General features: G+C 46.3%; 2 protein-coding genes across 4 annotated transcripts in view; one reads left to right on the top strand and one right to left on the bottom strand.

Moving 5' to 3' along the window:
- Nucleotides 1-13,557, top strand: part of mnat1 (MNAT1 component of CDK activating kinase) — a 42,415-nt gene extending 28,858 nt beyond the window's left edge. The window contains exons 7-8 of the mRNA XM_080479277.1: nt 195-316; nt 13,239-13,557. Of these exons, the coding sequence (XP_080335403.1) occupies nt 195-316; nt 13,239-13,359 (243 nt within the window). The 3' untranslated portion in view covers nt 13,360-13,557. The remainder of the gene's footprint in view (nt 1-194; nt 317-13,238) is intronic.
- Nucleotides 13,468-18,093, bottom strand: trmt5 (tRNA methyltransferase 5). 3 transcript variants are annotated; one of them, XM_080479275.1, is made up of 5 exons: nt 18,062-18,093; nt 16,551-17,056; nt 14,950-15,074; nt 14,221-14,863; nt 13,468-13,686 (listed from the first exon to the last, which is right to left on the bottom strand). In XM_080479275.1, the coding sequence occupies exons 1-5, from the start codon at nt 18,067-18,069 to the stop codon at nt 13,634-13,636; spliced, it is 1,335 nt and encodes a 444-aa protein (XP_080335401.1). In that variant the 5' UTR covers nt 18,070-18,093; the 3' UTR covers nt 13,468-13,633. The 3 variants fall into 3 exon arrangements, with proteins under 3 accessions (XP_080335401.1, XP_080335400.1, XP_080335399.1); XM_080479274.1 differs by having other exon boundaries at nt 16,551-17,113; XM_080479273.1 differs by having other exon boundaries at nt 16,551-17,131.
- Nucleotides 18,094-18,113: the final 20 nt, after the last annotated feature.

An 18,113-nucleotide genomic window follows, 5' to 3' on the forward strand; every position in this document is an offset into this window, starting at 1 on the left:
CCAAACCAGCAGCGCCTGCGGAAATGTTGTCAGACTAAACTTGTATGTCCAAACCAGTCAGTCCGGAAAGCTGCAGGTTGATTGACATTAAGCTCATCCTGAAATTTCTATTCTGTGGCATCGTCATAGTTTCCACCACGAGACAGTGACCATTGTTCTGTTAATTGTTCCCTCTTTTTGTTTTTTTCCCCCAGCGTCAGACGGTGTCTTTCCAGCCGGTACCCAAGTTAGAGGAAGCTCTGTACCGCTACAAACCCCTTCAAGTGGAAACCTACGGACCCCCCGTGCCTGGTCTGGAGCAGCTGAGCAGACTCGGGTACAAATTTCTACACTCAGTCTCTATTCTCACACCAGGACAGTTTCATTTTAGTTTTCTTCGAGCCATTTGTTTACTATTGGTGTATTTTTGAGAGCTATAGTCATTGAGATGGCTATAGTGTCCAAGATGAACGACAAAAAGTAATAAGAACATAATCATGAGGGTTAATTGGATAGAAAAATGTTCATTTGTTTGTATCAGAACTTTGATACAGTTAAGAAAGTTACTGAAGAAGGATTTAAAAGTGTCATAAGGTTTTCAGATGTGGACATTATAAGAAGTTATTAAGTTAAGTTATTGCAACTTTACTTATACTTTTTTCAAATGACTAAATTTTCAGCTCACCTTCATTCCTCTAGCCTAAAATAATATAGAAATGTACACAGTTACATAGATGCTAAATTTGAATGAAAATTAAATATCAAAATAAATTGGGGTGGACATTGAGAAACATGAGATAAAACAGCAATAACTAGTGTAGAAACTTAACATTTAATGACATTAAACATAGAACTTCATGTTATAAATGTACTGATGTAATTTGAGATTATAATAAAGTTTTAGGTGTTTCAGTAAAAGCATCAGTAACTGTCATTTCTATCCTCAGTTCTTTGAAAATACAGAAAATCTGCTCCACACACAGTGATGAACGTGAATAACTGTAAACTCACACACAGAGTATGAGTGAGTTTCGAGTTAATCACTGGAGCGTCACTCTTATAGATCGTTTGCAACCGATGTCACATTTCCCATGATCCTCTCCGATTCGCTTGGGTCCGCCATCTTTTATGCATTCAGCTGCATAGCAACATATCAACTATGGTGGATTCATGTGATTTTTCCCAAATTTATCAAGCATTAAATATTCCTGATAAAGCTAGGTATGGCGGTAAGATAGAAGAGTGCGGTGGGGTTGACCCCTACAGCAATTTGTTCAAATTTGAGGACGATGTAGGCATGTGGCCGAGTGTAAATGACACGGGCATCGTCAACTACTTGGTACTCACTACAAGATTTGTAATGGGGAGACAGATGAAGGTGTTCAAAAGCCTCTCCTCATACAACTTTTTTGTGTCAGGATGGGTGAGGAACATTGTAGTGAAAGAGACTCACAAACAAAGGACAATAATATTGGCCAGGGTAAGTATATGTGACTATTTTCATAGTAATGTTTTTTAGTACAGTTGAGCCAGACAGAGAGTATGATAATCATAAAGACATGGTGCCGGTACAGAAACTCGTGATGAAATTGTCATCAAAACGCATATGTCAGGGTAATAATGGACAATAAAACGTGCCCTTGACAAATTGCTCTTCGCATACTCGTGTGTATTTGGAGCTTGTAGGTTATATGTAGGCTTAAACCCATTCCCCCATGAGAAGGATAAGTACATTGTGATTTTAGAAATTTATAAGAAGCTATTCAAGAGAAAAGTTGTTTCATTAAAATGTGGAGTACGAGAAGGTTTTGTTTCACAGCGCTCAGACTAAGAAGTCTGGATTGTTTCACTTCTCCCTCCTCTAACTGGGAGAGTGAAAGCAAAATGAATAGAAGAGAGAGAGAGAGAAAGAGAAAGGGAGAAACAACCATCGCCCTGCACGAGCCGCCACAGTGCATCTGCAGGAGCCTCCATTAACACACACAGGAAGTGCTCCCTTCCCCCTTCGACGGCCCCTTTGGGCCAATCAATCCACGACGCCATCGGTCCAGTCCGCACCGAATGCAAGCTATCCATCAGACAGCCCAGCGCCCAGCCGTCTGCACTGCACCGGCTGGCACTGCAGCCTGCCCACACACTGAGAGAGCCGGCTTTTATTGGGTGACGGAGGCTCAAGGGGGTCAGCCTGTTTTTGGGCGAGCTGGGTGACTTTGAGCTCAGCGTCACCCTGACGGTAACCTTCGTTCGGCTGAAGCTGCATGTTTGAACATACTGTCAGCATGTTCATGATGAGAGTTTTCTACTTCACTTGTACTTTATTCTTCAGATAAAAGTTGCTATTGACTTTTGTTGCACAATCACATTTACCTAATTACCTGAAAAAAGCACAGACTGAAGGTGAAACATTTCAGGAGAGTTTAAGCTGAATAACTGGAGCTTATTTACATTATGTATTCAGCGAAGTGCTGAGGTCCGACTTCTTTTGGCCGGCCTAATCAATATGCAGATGAAACACATCTCACAATTTTTGCCGCATGCTGGAGCTCAGAGGCGGGAGGAAGAGGAGGCTCCCCCGGTGTCAGCAGTTCAGGGGTCCAGGAGGACCGATGCTGGAGAGGAAGGACTCTGCCACAGAGATAAATGAGGCTCTGTTCAGTGAGGAACACCAATCCCTTTGGTGCAGGCTGCAGGCAGCGACACAGACGGGCTCATTCAGACAAACCACAACTCCCAAGATGCAATGTGCTGTTAAGTAAAAGCAAGGAATAGTGCTGACACTTCTGCACTGTTGGCAGTTTTTGATTCAGCTAAGTTCGAGGTTTTGTGTTATACACAGACAATCAGGCTTGCATCTACACACACACACCCACACACACAGTGTCACCTAACTGCGCTGTACATCTTGTGCCATACACACTCATGCTCTCCCTTGTTATTGCCGTCCCAGCGTTTTGGCCACAATGGAACTTGTGTGATGTGGTAAATATTCACAAGTGATTCTGCAGAGGGGAGAGAATGCAGACAGTGTTGAGAGAGTGAGAAGTGATTCCTGCAGCTCCGCTCCTGTGACCTGAGAAGGGAGTGCAGCTGAACGTGTGAGGAGATCTGGACGTGTCTGCATGTGGATGAGGTGGAAGGGGCTGCGAGAGGGCAGGTACTTATTTTAAAACAGGGCTGTTTGTCTTGGTCAAGGCCCACGGTGACAGCAGCACCACTGGTGATTTGTCTTGGACACAGCCATCAAGTGAAGCTGGAGAGTTGAGCTCACACAGCCCCTCCCTGGTGGCCCCGGGCCCCTCCAGGGTTTGTCACTTGCACAGGATGTCCAGTCAACACAGGACTCCGAGTGGAGCCATGCTTTCTTCTGTACCACCACTCTCCCTCTCCCTCCACTCTGTGTCTCCTTCCCCTTGTCCCTTTGCCCCCCAAAAAACCGCAGGAGAGCTGCACGGCTGCCAGGAAAAAAAGACAGACCACGCCCCTTCCACTGTCTCTCCCTCTTCGTCAGCTGTACGTGAATAAATTTGGGCCGAGCTGAGCTCTTCTATTAAAGACAGATGCTCCAGAGCCGGAGCGCTGTAAAAGCTGCATGTTGAGGTAACGGGGGCCTCCAAAAGTGCCCACTCAGGTCCCCCCCCCGCACGCACGCGCGCGCGCACACACACACATGCACACACACACACATACACAGAGGCCCCTCCCCTGATGTGCATAGGTGTGTATGATTTGCCACAAAGGATATGACCCCGACTGTGTGAGGTTTCTATAATGGCTATATAGTGCTGCCCATCTCCATGACTGGCAGATGCTCAGAACTGTGCGTGAGCCGTAAGAATTATGAGCGGACTGAGTGCAGCACTGCTGCCTGCACTCCAAATGTCCTGCCATGGCTCCTTGCTTTTATGTTGAACAGTAAAAGCCTTTAATAAACAAAATCAAAGTAGAAGTAAATACTGCTTTGGAGGCACAAACAGAACCATATGATGTTTACATTGACATGGCTGTGATGTGAATCCCAGCACACAGTACCTAGAGAGCGTAGCAGTAGCCGTTAAACTTCAGCTGCCTCACGCTGCCACTGCTCCGGCGGATGGACCCAACCTGAATCGGTCGCACAATTAGAATAAGGTCATTTCAGGAGCTCAGCAGGGCAAGCGCTGGTGGACTAACGAAAAAAAAAAAAAAAAAAACTTCTATTTTTGTTGTGTTTATATATGTGTATGATCATCTGAATCTGCTCCTTAGCAGAATACTTTTTAAGCTCTTGACTGTGTAGGCGATGAAAGACTGACTGGGATCTTGGACAAGAACAAATCATATGGGGGGAAAAATAGGGGGAAGAGAAATTGGCTGCGGAGCGTTGAAAAATTTGACTCAAACCTCAAGTGCTGACAATGAAAGCCAGCCAGAACAGTTGTTTGTGTTGGCACAGGTCGCCCTGAAATTAGCCCATCTCTCTCTGACAGAGGTTGCTCAATGCGCTTTGCCAAATGCCAGTGTGTGTATAATATTTTGAAGTTTTGCCTCCTCCCCCACTCGGCATTGCTTTCTGTAATTGGTGGAAAAAGTGAGGTTTTCTGTTGGGAGTGCTTGTCAGGCATCCGTCTCTTGTCGGTGGGGTGAAGGGGAGCAGCTGAATGAGCAGTGTTTAGTCTGGAGCTCCTCTCCTGGGGGTGCACGGGGAAGTAGTCATAAGAGCACTTTCTCTCACCAAAAAAACCCCAGTCAGTGTCTTAATGGTTAAATATCCATGGTAGTTTGTTCTGTGACCTTCATGATAGCCTGTCATTTTTATCCCTTAAAAACCTGACCTTGGGCTTTTATTTGGAGTGGATCAGTGTTTTTAGGGGCACGTGAACACAGAGAAGTCACACATAAATCACTTGTGCACGCTCATGTAGACTGGCTATGTTTAACATGTACTTAAAGGATCCCGGCTCACTGTTCTGGTTGGGAGCCAGGGGTTAATGGGTCTCTGAGTGATGCTCTCCTCTTGCCTGTGTTCTCTAGCTCTCCACGCATCCCTCGGTGTCTGCGTGTTTATTTGAATGGTGTGTGCATCTGTTTGTTTGTTTGTGTGTTGGCTCATTCTGCATGTTAAGTGCTTTTGGAGGGGAGAGAGATATCCATGATAGTTGTTGGTGCCATCTCAGCCCTCGGTTCCTGGCAGGCAACTTTGCAGCCTTTTCCCTGCTCGGTTGGCTCCCTGCCAAGTTTAAACTCTCCCATCTTTCCAGTTCTGTTCTCGCTGGCCACGAGCACCACCAGTGACCATAGAACTGGCTCTGTGGGGCAGCAGGACCTCTGAACATGGTCCATGGAGTACAATAGGGACCGCTTCTGCCATCACAGAATTATAGTATAGAGTATATGAAGTTAAAATTGCATACAAATCATTCTTTTCGTCCCTCGCCTCCAGTTTTCACTCTGTGATGAGAATGTAGCTCAGCCATGATATTGTTCTTTTTCTCCCATTATGCAGCTGCATCAGAGGAATTTCTAGAAACCGGCATTAATACACTTTTTTTCGTGTATCCAAGCTTCTCTAATCCCTGCGAGGCATATATGGGTTTGCTGGGGCTGTGGGGGTCTGTGGGGGGGCCGCAGGTCAGAGGTCACTGACCGTGGATGACCTGAGGTGCAGCACCAGGACGTCGGAGTGCTGAGACTGACAGGAGCAGAGTGATGGCACCTTGGAGAGACTCCTCTTGTTTTCTGGGCCACAAATAGCCGTGCACTCTCGCACTCTCTCTCACACAAACGCAGCTTTGATGCTTAAGTTATGAGCTGAAGAATGAGGCGCCGCTTGGCGTGACCTCAGATGAACTCTGTCAAGCTCTTTGATCTTCTTTTACTACTGTTAGATAACTTATAAACTCTGAATAATCTCTGACGCGAATGTCACAATTTATGGGAATCGGTTTGTTTGTCTCTTACGTAACAATGGTGTTTTTCCTGAAATACTTTGGGGCTGCCACCATGACCGAGGCCTACAGCTGAACTTGGTTTCTCAGATATCTGATATCCTCCATTCTTCCACACTACACACTCATTGCACGTGCCGCTGTCTTGTGTTACGAGATCCAGCATTGCCAGTAATAGCAGACTTCAGTGCTTCGCTGAGCTTTCAAGTGTTTCTATAGCTTAGATGTAAAGGCTTGAATGCCTGCATGTTGGACACCGATTATAAAATTTCCATAAACAAAAGAGAGAGCAGGCACTGTGAAGGTGTGGACGCAGCAAGGCAGATATTTGACTTGCAAACCTGTCTGTGTCAACAGGATGCCCAATCTTTATTCACAGCATACAGCCACCGCCTTTTTTGATCCTCAGTCTTTCACTCTGGATGCTCGCGCCCCTCATTACTAACCAGATCAGAAACCGAGAGCAGCGCGGCCTCCGTCTGATTCCCCACCAGCCAACACCCACACCATTATCCCGTCTGTCTCAGTAAACAGACCATTAACAGACAGCGCTGGTGGAGGCCAGATCACTATTGTTTTCCCTCCCATAGATCTGCGCAAATATTGATCTTCTCTTGAAGTATGACTCAAAATAAGCACGCTCTGCAGTTGACTAGAAGCTTTTTACTTGAGGGTGAGTCATTTCTGACCTGAAGAGTAGGGCGGAAACGGAGGGAGCATTACAGAAGGACAGAGTGGTAGGTACATTTGTCTTGTGTGTATTCTGGTCATCTGAAAGAGGTCTGCTTTTAGTGTTATTGTTTTCTGTGTGTGGCTGTGTGCCAGACAGACCAGCAGTCTCCTGCTGGGATGAACCCAGGCCGGGCCAATCCAGGCCGCTGCCAGAGAAGGAGACACCAGCAAGTTGGGAACTCCAAGCATAACAGCGTCTCTTCCTTCCAGATTTATTTGTATCACGGCCTAGAGGCAGCGGGGTCAACACCCAGCGGAGGGCGAGGTGACGTCTCCCGACTATTTTAACACACACAATCATCCCAGTTGAGGTTTATAGCCGTACGCCGTCTCCAGTTGCATGCTTTGATTTTGAGCCCGTTCATAACTATGTGAACACGCAGACTGAGCGTGTGAGGCACAAACACCAACACACTCTGCCTCTGCTCAGTTCTTCCCCCGGGGGCAGAGGGCCCAGCTATGTACAGGGGGATTAGCTGGCTCATTTTCTCCTCTTAAGAGCTGGAGAAACAAAACAAACTCCCGTCATGTGGGGCTCGGCCGTAGGGACTTGCCATGCACACCTCAGAGTGGGAGGGGCTTTTCCACTATGATGTATGAATTATGGCCCTCCCTCAGCTCCACCTTTCCCTGCTCTTTGTCTGCCTCCTCTTACTTCCAACAACTCTTTTTCAATTTTTTTCTCTCTAATTGAAATCTCCTTTGCCTGTTCCCACTACTCGAGGTGCTTCTGTAAGTGATACCTGCGGAGGAAAATCCCCCTTGGGAAAACTCTATTCTTCTTGTGTTTTGGTGATCTATTCCCCCGACTGTTACCTCTGACTGTCACAGCTCCTTTTCACTGTGGATGTATTGGGTGTGTCTGCTGCGAGCACCTATTCACTACTCAGCATATGTCCTCCCATTGTGTACGGCCCCATTTGGTGAACGATGACACTGATGTCATGTCATTATCCTCCCTCTCCTGTACTGTTCGCCTCTCTCCTCCGCCTCTTTCTGAGCTTTCCGGGGGGCAAACTTATCAAGTGGCGGCTCAGGAGACGAAAGAAAGATGCTTTGTGTGTCAGGTGAGCCGAGCGCTGTGTGTGTGATGCCTCTCCATGAACTGTGCTCTGCTGCTATGAGGTGTGAAGTCAGTGGCTCACTCAGTCAGTCAGCCTCTACTGCCCCCATCAGGTCAGACCGATGAGATGCAGGGGCGAAGCAGAGGAGGCCGTGGATGAATGGTGACAGGTGATGGAGGAGCAGGAAGTGAGGCTGAATTTGGGCACATGTTGCACAATCCTCCCTTATCATGAACAGTGCTGCCGCAGACTACACAAGTGTGGCTCTTAGTCATCACCGATACCAACAAGCTGCCATCTTGACAACAGCTTGCAGATTGTCAGTCACCGTGCATGAGAATGTATTTCTATAAGCGTTAATGTCAAGTGTCACCCAAAGCCTCTGTTAACACTCTAAACATGTTCTCCCCCTCGGTAAGTAAGTGTTAGCGGTACCTGCTCCTCCTCTCTTTGGGGATGCAGAGAGACAGGCTCGGCCTGTCAGCGGCGATGATAAGACTCACGGTGGTGGAAACAGGCTTGTGAGGATGTGATGTAACCGGGCTGAGCCCCCCGCCAACACGCTCACAGAGGACGAGTTGAGATAATCTGGTGGACAGTGGGTCGGCTAATGGCTGAGGATCTGTCTCACACTGCTGAATGTCCCAGAGGAAGCTGCTTTCAATGGAAAAGAGAGTGACCTCTGACCCGGCGTGATGAAAGACTGCTGTTGACAGATATAGTATACCTGTGAGAGTTCTCCGTGTCTGCGGGAGTTTTGTCTCTGAACTGCAGCCTGGACCAATTCACACGTTCACCGATTAGATTTTGTTTTTAAAAAGCTCTAACGGTTCGTCTTTGGTATTGATAGAAACAGCTCCGGTCCTTAAATAAACATATATTCACACACTTGAATTGTGTGGACACACACACGGGGGCATAAGCACACATGGCCCGTCCACACAATGCACTCAGTGTGCTGTGTCTCTCACAGGGGTACATTTTCTCCGAGGGCAGAGTGTACGAAGGAGGGGCAGATGGAGCAGCAGCGCTGCGAGTGAAACCGGAGCCGCCTGAGGAATGCAGGGGGTGTTTTGGGAGGGCTGGAGTGGAGTTTAGTGGGTGAGGGAGGGAGGAGGGGGCGCGACTTGAGGGGTAGGATGGGTGATTAGGGGGTGACAGCTGAGTGCTGACCCTTCTATAATGACAAATCATCTGGCAGGTGTGTGGCTCTGTCCCCCCACTCCAGCTCCCCATCATTCCCAGGCCAGGAATCCTCCATCTCTGCTGCTGCTGCTGCCGCTGCCGCCCCACAGCGCTAAAGGAAGACTTCCGGGCATCCACACGCTCATCCTGCAGGCTCATAACTGGCCTGAAGCGCGGGGCAGCCTCGGTTCAGATATAACTCGCCCTGCGCTCGTCCACTGCCCTCTTTGTGTGTTTAGCGCACCAGTCTGAGCTCCTTCACTTTAATAAACATAGCTAATGAGGCCTCAGTCCTTGAAGCAAGAGAGGCTTTATTGATTTCCCTCGGCAGGCATCATTTTTTCCCTTCCAGTGCTGCTTCAACTCAATACAGTCAGTCTGAAAGCAGAGTGGCAAATCTGCGCTTAGTATCTTAGAGTATCTGCGCTTCCTTCCTTCCTTAAGTAGATTCTTCAGGTGTTTGTACTTTATTTGACAATTTAGTTTTGGAAGACTTTTCACTCCCGACATTTGAACACAGATATCTGTAATGTCTCCTCCATACTTCCTCGTTTTAATGTCTTAAGATTCAGAGATAAAGTAAAATTATCAAACAAGCTGGTGGTGACAGTCATTGATACTGAAGCTGCAGAATAAGAGTAATCAAGTTACATCAATGATCATCAAAAGTCAAAACGACTTTATTGCGGTTACACTGTACAAGCATAGTTTAGTCCACCAATATGACTTATAGAACATGAACATAAAGCACAATCAAGTAAATAAAACAATATGTGCAGGATACTAAAGCTTCCTTTTTACATCACGAAAATGCTCAACATTAGTTTCATATAAAGTCCAGTCAGGTTATTAGACCACCTGTTATTTAGATACTAATGTGATTTGTAATGTAAAACTATGAAACAACTGTACTTGTGATTGTTATTGATTAAGATGGCGACCGTTCGTATTAAGATAACAACAGTTTAGGTGTGTATGTTGAGTTACATACATGCATGTTTAAATGAGCTCCAAATCATTAAAAAAAGGTTCAAAATTCATCAAATAAACAATTAGGAAATAAGTTATTATTTTATTTTACTGGAATACTTTTTTTAAGTGGGATCAAAAAAAATTCTGAAAATTGAAGGAGCTGCTGGACTTGGAATCATTTTTATCAAATAATTAATTAGAACCGTTTTAAAGCTTTTTTTTTATTGTCATATTTTTTACCTCGTGCTTCATTTAAGTTACAGTTTCATTCACTGGTTTGCAGCGTGAGTCCTGGTGGTGTCTCTTCGAGGATTCGTCCATTTTTTCCGTTTTAGTTCACGTCGGGCTTCTTTTGATCGAGGAGGGAGTCTCTGTGTTTCCTCTTCCTTCATCCATTGTTCCAGTGTAGAGCACTTCCGCCTGTAACGGATAATCAAACTTAGATCACACATTGATCTTTGCTTCGTACATTTTCCTCGGTCACATTACAACCATATCAAATAAGTTGTGTTTTTTTTTTTTTTTTGCCAGTTTTTGCTCCTTCACGTCTGAAAGCTGCTGCAGTAACTCTGCATTGTTTTAGAGGGATTCACGTTGCTTCACTGTCACGTGCGTCTGCTTTGTGGTTTGTATGTTGATTAAGTGTCTGCTTGCCGAATAGCCACTGCAGCATCACAGGCCTCTTTTCTTTTCCATCAAGGCCAGGCTTCCACAGCCTGTCTTAATCCAATTCTAGCCAACACATGGAGTCTAGACAAGAGGCCCAACTCCAGCTTGCTCCTCCGTCTGGTATCTGCTGTTTTCTCTCCAGAGTCCCAACCCTCACGGCCGTTTCCCCCGAGGAACCCAAACACCCTCCACTCTGCAGCTACAAGGTGGATCCACACAGCGAGAGGAGCCGCACATTCTCAGCTGGAAATCACGCAGAACCCGCCGGAACGTTTGGCCACTTATCTTTTCACTTTGCATTAGAAACGGGGCTGTGCGGCGTTTTCCAGGCAGCGGGAGCCGGGAATACTTTCAGGGTCCCGTCAGGAAAGTCTCTGAGCGTTATTAGCATTAGCAGGAGACATTGCGCAGGTATTCAGAGTTCCAGACCCGAGTGGAAAAACGCTGTTAGCTGTGAACAGTTTTGATCCCACTGCACATGGTTTTGGAAAGCGGAGGGTAACAGCAGCTGGTAAGAATAAGAGGTCGAAAAATAACACAAGAACTTGATCATTATTATGATTTTGTGAAATTAAAAAAAGGCATATTTTGACATCCATGCTGCTGTTGATGCCAAAGGAATGTCACACTCTTATTTCACATCAAGCTTTCAAAAAAAAAAAAAAAAAAAGTTTCTTTGTTAATACAAAACAACTGTCAGCCTTCACACTGTGTCACTCAGTTGTCTTCATCACCTGCACCCGTCGTTTCCCGCTCCCCCGAAGCGACATAATGGGCCCGTCCAAAGTGACCCATATTTACCCAATAATACGACGCTTTGAAAAGACCCGTATCGAGTTGCAGCTAATGCTCCAGTGGGGCCCGGAGAGTGAAAGATGTTACCGGCCGAAACGGCTTGGGTTTCAGTGCCCCACGAACAAAAGGCCGTCCAGTCCTCTGAGGGAGGGGGTGGGGGGAGGGGGGGTGTTAGTACACACAGTGTGAACCTGTTTGTGTCACTTCCTGACTGAAGCAATGACCCGAGTGTGCAGCACATTTTTTTAATGCGTCTCTTGTTGTTGCACGTCTTAAGACGCGTCCTGATCGTCTTCCGGCGTGCGTGTGGACGCCCAAACGCCGCTCGCCTTTACTGGAAGATGCGAATATGGCCGCTGAGTTAATGGAGCAGAACTGAGCTAACCTGCAGTGTTCAGGGTGAGCGGAGGGCAGACAGGGTTGGTTTAAGAGAGGAGGGCTTGTGATGATGATACCCAAAGGTGATTTCACCTCATATCCTCCTCTTGCTTTTGACTTCCCAGCCCACCCCTCTGCCTCTCTCTCTCTCTCTCTCTCTCTCTCTCTCTCTCTCTCTCTCTCTCTTCCCCCCCCTCCTTAGGGGCAGGCAGGTATAAAGTTACACAGGGCTCTCAGCTTTCTTGGAAGGAATGACCACATGAGTAGCTTGGGGATTAGATTAGCAGGAAGAGCAGACTTAGCCGGGCTGTAAATAGCCCACTTTTTTCACCATTAAAAAGGCCCAGTACAATATAATCAATAGATAGCACTCATCTGATGCAGGAAGCCATATGAGAAGACCTCCCTCAAGTGCTCTGAAGGACAGGCTACAGCAGCTCGGGCCTAATGAAGTTATTATTAATCACTGGGCCTCCTGTTTTGAACTTGTGTGTTGTTTCTCTAGTGGCTGATGAGTGGTCTGATTGACATTACGCCTGGTTTTCACTTTCACTCGCCGTTTGAGAATCTGGCCTGCTACTGCTTCTGACAGCCGTGTGTTTATGTCACTGGCGTGCTCGCGAGCATGTTTCAGCGAAGGTTTCTGTTAGATTACAGTGAAATGGCAAAAGCACATCATATAGTTATTAAGAAAACAATGTAGAAGTATGATGTTTTTCAGCCCTGCGGTCTGGCCTACACCTCCTTCCTCCAGCTCTCATTCACATACGCCCCGGCTCTGTCAGTCTCTCTCCCCACAGGTGTTGGGTTACTCTGTAAAGCAGCTTGAATGGGCATAGAAATCACAGAGTGCTGTCTGTGCTCTTGATTCCCGTTTCACTTTGAAGTTTCCACCGCTCACAGGAACAGAGGCCACAGACTCATGTGAGGGCTTCAGACCTCTGCGCCAGCCGGGGGGAGCACTGGAGGGGGGGTGGGGGTGGGGGTATTGATGGGCAAGGCTACGTGTTGTCTCAGTTGCTGGAGGACTTTGCTGTTTTAGCTTTGTAGTAAGGAACGACAAGAAAGCCGTTCAGAGCACTTTCTGGAGTGCACACAAACACTGAGCAGAGGATTAGAGCGGCTGAGGACACACACACACACACACACACACACAGTGAATTAACAACTTCAACGTTTTTTGGGGTTTTTTTGTGCACGAGAACGAAGATAAACACTTAAAGAGACACAGTGAAAAAGAGCTTTGGCAGGATGCATCTGTAAGCACTTACAATATAAAAGACACCTATAATACTTTAATAGAGGCATGTTGGAGAGCCTTTTAGGCACAAGCTGCTCCACTGTTGGTGTACGGCTTCGTCTGTCGGTGCTGATCTCATCAAAGGGCCAAAGGGTCCCGGAGAGCCAGAAGAATTTACCTCAAGTGTGGATTTAACGAAGGATAAACCCAAACTCCAGTCACACTTGCAGGAACCGCTTTTAAACTGCCAGTCAGCCAAGTTATTTACAAAACACAGCAACGCCGTGTGTGTCTTCTCAGGTATCTGAACCACGTGCGAGCTGCCTTGCCTCAGGACACCGCTGGAGGATACAACTCGGCGCTGGCGTGTCACCGAGCCATCCAGGACGCCTTCAGCGGACTGTTTCCTGCCAGAGGCTGATCGCACTGTGAATTCGGCACCGACGCCGCGGTGCCGAGTCGTGTTTGTGAAGACTTTTTTTTTACTTTTTCTGTTAATTTTATATGTAAATAAATGAGCAAAAAAAATGTCTCTGTACATCAGATTTATTTAAAAACGGAACAACTCTTCATGTAAAGTGCACAAATAATTCAAACGTTTTTTACACTTTGGAGCAGTAAAAATAACAACAAATGTATAATTGTCAACCTAAATGTTTCCCTGCAGCTTTCATCGTGGCAGGTGAGTCTGATAATTATGTGCTTTCTTCACATTTCTGTCTTTTTGGGGCCGGTTCCTCCGACGACGCTGCGGATATAAAAGAAAACAGAAGAGGAACTTTTACACAATCAGTAAACGTTTGTCTGGACTACATGAAATTTCTGTCGGAAAAAATAGTCAAAAGTGTATTTTGTCACCTCCAAATACAGGGTCTGTGTTTGTTCATTAAGTGTTTCACAAAAGAAATCCTCCAAATATTTCATATACAGAGTTGAGAAAAACACATGTAAGTACACAGTAACTAAAAGCAAGCGGGATGAATTACCAGTGAAAGAAAATAAGACGGGATAAATTAGAGGGACGTGCAGAATATGTAAGTTTAGCACAAATTAAAGTGCAGAAAACAAGCAATGTTCACACGGGCTTAAAGTATCCATTCCAACATACTTACAAAAAACATATTAGTGACTTTTCCATCTTAGAAGTTATAAACAACGTGCCGATCAGCCAAAACATTATTACCATTAATATTAACTAATGTGTACGTCATGTTTTTGCTGACTTGTGTTAATCTGATGCTCTGGTTATCGGTGTCCTCTGTGTAGTTGTGCTCCGTCTCACCTGTTTGCTCGTCGCTGCAGTACAGCACCTCTTTAGGGAGGGTGAATCTCACGCACAGCATGTCTTTGTTGGGCGCGACGTTACGCACAAAGTGCACGTTGCAGCGGTTCTCCAGAGCGAAGCCGAGGCTGCGCGACGCCCTCGCCACCACATCCGTGGAGGGGTCGTCGTCTTTGGTGAAGCCGTAGCAGTGCACTGTGGGCAGGTCGCGGTCGGGGGGCGGCTCCCCGTGCAGGAGGCCTCTGAAGGCGTCCAGGAAGTCCACCGCCAGCGCGGGCAGGTTCATCACCACGTGCACGCCGGCGTTGGCGTCCCCCTGCAGCAGGGCGGGCAGCTCCTGCTTCAGCGGGCCTCTGATGAACGCCCTGCCGTCCAGGTTGAAGCTTCGCACTCGGCCCTCCACCTTGTTGAGTTTGCAGTTGTGCTGCAGCCAGCGGTACGACTCCGGGTTCAGGTCGTTGGCTAGCACCTTGGCGCCACAGCGGGCGGCGGGGATGGCAAACGGTCCGACTCCGGCAAACACGTCAAACACGGTGTCGCCGCGTTTGGTGAGCTGCACCACCCGCTGGTGCTCCGTGCTCAGCCGGGGGTTCCAGTACACGCGGGAGAAGTCGAACTCGTACGCCACGCCGTTTTCTTTCACCTGGGACACAAACAGAAACACCAAACGGCCCAGTGAGCGTCCGTTTCACTTCTGTACAAACATGAGCGTTAAATAACTGCACACACTTTGGCGACCATGTTCTCCTCCCCGGCCAGGACCTCCATCTTAAAGTAGCGGTAGGTGGAATCGATGGTGTTGGTCTTATTGACCACACACGTCACGCCGGGGTTTTTGTCCATGATCACTTGACCTGCACAAGAAGCGGAAAGGAAACAGCCGCCGTCAATTTATCGTTTAATTCCGTTCTCGTTGTCGAGGTATCGCTGCTTCAGCACGTTACATGAAGAGAATCTCCACCTGGGACACAACAGAAGATAAAACAAAGAACCTAAAAACACTATAAAGTGATATTTGTCGATATGTTTCTAGATTTAAGAAGGATTCCCATGACTCTGAAGGGGAGGGTGTCACAGTTTGGCTCTGATTTTTGTTGTTTTATTCCTTGTACACTGAACCCCTTACTAATGAAAATAAATATTTGTACCAATAATGCAGATTGTGACTGTTAAACCAGCGTGTTTCAAAACAAACTCTATAAATAACTTAAACTGGGTTTGATTGTTTTCTAGACGTAACCTGCTACAACACTTTACCTTTAATAAAGCTTTATGACTGTGTTATTTGTGTCACTCCGTCTTAAAACGAGACTTGATGCAGGTGACGCTATATGCTGAGGACACTATTATTTATACATCTATTTTCTCCCTGACTGCTATGCTGTCTTCATGATGGGCCAACTTCAATAAAATCCAACTTGCCTTGTCCTGTTTTAAATACAAATTAAACTAATTGCGGGTTTTCTACAGAAATATGGCACTTTAAGAGTGTCCCTTCAGATTATGCTCCTCGGGTCGCTCTGAGATTGAGAAAAGTTACAGGTAACTCTGCATTTGGCTTGTGAGTGAACTCGCATTTAAAACCACCATAATGTTCTGCTCAAATCCTGTATTGCTTTTCTTTACCCAAACAAATCCTCCTTTACACTTCACACAAAAACATTTCTGGTTAAAATGATAGTTCTAATCTTAGATTATGGCGATGTAATCTACAGATCCCGCTGCTTGGATTCACTGATGCGCTGGACAGATGGACAAACTCACAGCATACACTTAATTTGCAAAACTCCTCTGTATCTACAGTCAATTCTCAGTATTAGCAATTCAAGTGACAGTCCATCAAAAGTCTGGTCACACCTTAAGGTCACACCTCCTTTATTTGTTCCTCACTTCAGCTTTCTGCTGCAAGCAGGCCTGAAAACTTGAAGCATTTGTTCCGTTTTCCTTTTTTTTTTTTTTTTTTAAACGCCATGCAACCAGTAATGAAAGATCTCTGCATCTGTTTTTAGCTTTTATCTATTTGTTTCTTAATAAATATCACTATAAACTATGTAAGTACTACTTTCTTTCCTTTAAGGTTGTGTGACACTTTTTCATTGTATGTGTATATTTGTTTCCATGTTTTTGTTCGTGCCTCTTCACCACGTTGTCTTTGTAAATGAGAACTGGTTCTTAGTTTTTACCGATTATTTAAAAAAAAACAAAAAAAAACTATTAAGTCATTAATCAGGGAATTCTTTGGAGTTGTGAGATCAGAAACAATGTGAGGCTTTGTGTAGTTAATCAGGATGTTCTTTGTGGTTTTGGGCTGAAAGTGTCGTTCCTCTCACCGATGAGGTTTTTGTAGGGCAGCTGATGGTCTCTGAGGTTCATGTGTGCGATGTGTCCCACCCGGCTGAAGCCAGAGGTCACGTCCTGACCCTGGGGGAGCACAGCATCCAGCACTTCTTCACTCTTCAGGTTGTCGTAGGTCAGCCTGAGCTCGTAGCGATGCAGCTCATCGGGGACACTGAACGACCGGAGAGCCTCGGCTTCAGCCTCACTGAAGGAGCTGGCAGCGGTCACCCTGTGAGGGTCCAGCAGGACCAGACGGAACTCGCTGCTCTCCTCTTGGTCCTGGACCACTCTGGGCACCCCGGGCCGCTGGATGCTGCACTTCTTCAGGCTCTTCACCACCTTGTTGAGGACCGCAGTGGGAACCCGCAGCGCCGGGACAGTGATGGTCTGTGTGAAGGCCTCTCTGTCCAGGCTGGTCATACCTCGGACCTCGGGACTGGGGCGGTACAGTTTGGGCTCCATGATGGGCTTCACAGCAGGGCCAGGACAGACGTCAGAGCTGGAGAGCCGGATCACAGACTTTACCTCAAGTGACTTAAAGACTCTACTGAAGAGCCTGTAAAACAACACCCTGCTTTAAAGTGACATAAAGCAAAAGAACAAACAAATTAACTGATGTTCAGGAACATGCTGACTCAGAGTGATGCTGAAAAACTCCTCCATGCCTTTGTTACCTCCAGAGTAGACTATTGTAACTCCCTGTTATCAGGGTGTCCCAACAACTGCTTAAAAAGTCTACAACTGATTCACAATGCTGCAGCAAGAGTTCTGACAGGAACCAGCAGGAGAAATCACGTCACTCCAATATGACCTTCTCTTCATTGGCTTCCCTTTAAATCTAAGATAGAATTTAAAATCCTCCTTCTAACTTAGAAACAACGAGGCTCCATCCTATCTTAAAGAGTGTTAGTCTCATATCTCCCCAGAAGAACACTTGGTTCTCAGAGTACTGCTCACTGGAGGTTCCTCAGTTTTCTAAAAGCAGAATGGAGGCGGAGCTTTCAGCTCTCAGGCTCCTCTCATGTGGAACCAGATCCCAGTTTCAGTTCGGGAGACTGACACAGTCTCTACTTTAAGGTTAGGATGAAGATTATTCTATTTAATAAAGCTCACAGCTCGGGCTGACAGTAGAACAGGAAACCTCCTGCAGCGAATTGATTACGAGTGTTTGCTTGTTGCACTCGGTCTCCATCGTCTCCTTTTCTCTCCTCTATCCCACAATCCCGACCGGAAACGCAAAAAGTCTCCACCTCTGAGTCTGGCTCTGCAGGGTTCTCTCTCTCTGTTAAAATGACTTTTTTTTCCCCCCCTTTCCACCGTCTCCTCTACTCTCACGTGGAATCGTTGGATTTTCTCTGTAAAAGTGCCTTGAAATAACCGTGTTATATTTGGCGCTGTACAAACACATTTTAATCTAATTGAATCCTTCTATTGTTATTGTAATCCAGCAGTTAACAGCATAATAATGGTTTAAAATAGTTTTTAAGTCCTGAAATAATCTTACCTCAACATCCTCCTGGAACAGGCATGCTTCAACACGTCATCAACAATAGACC

The sequence above is a fragment of the Lipophrys pholis genome (assembly GCF_963383615.2).
Source record: "Lipophrys pholis genome assembly, chromosome: 14".
Lineage (NCBI taxonomy): Eukaryota > Metazoa > Chordata > Actinopteri > Blenniiformes > Blenniidae > Lipophrys > Lipophrys pholis.

Excerpts from the sequence above, each read along its gene's own strand:
- trmt5 (XM_080479273.1), bottom strand. Across the intron at positions 15,075-16,550 it reads GCCCTACAAAAACCTCATCG|GTCAAGTGATCATGGACAAA; the intron begins GTGAGAGGAACG and ends CTTCTTGTGCAG. Across the intron at positions 13,687-14,220 it reads CTGCAGCGACGAGCAAACAG|CGTCGTCGGAGGAACCGGCC; the intron begins GTGAGACGGAGC and ends TTATATCCGCAG.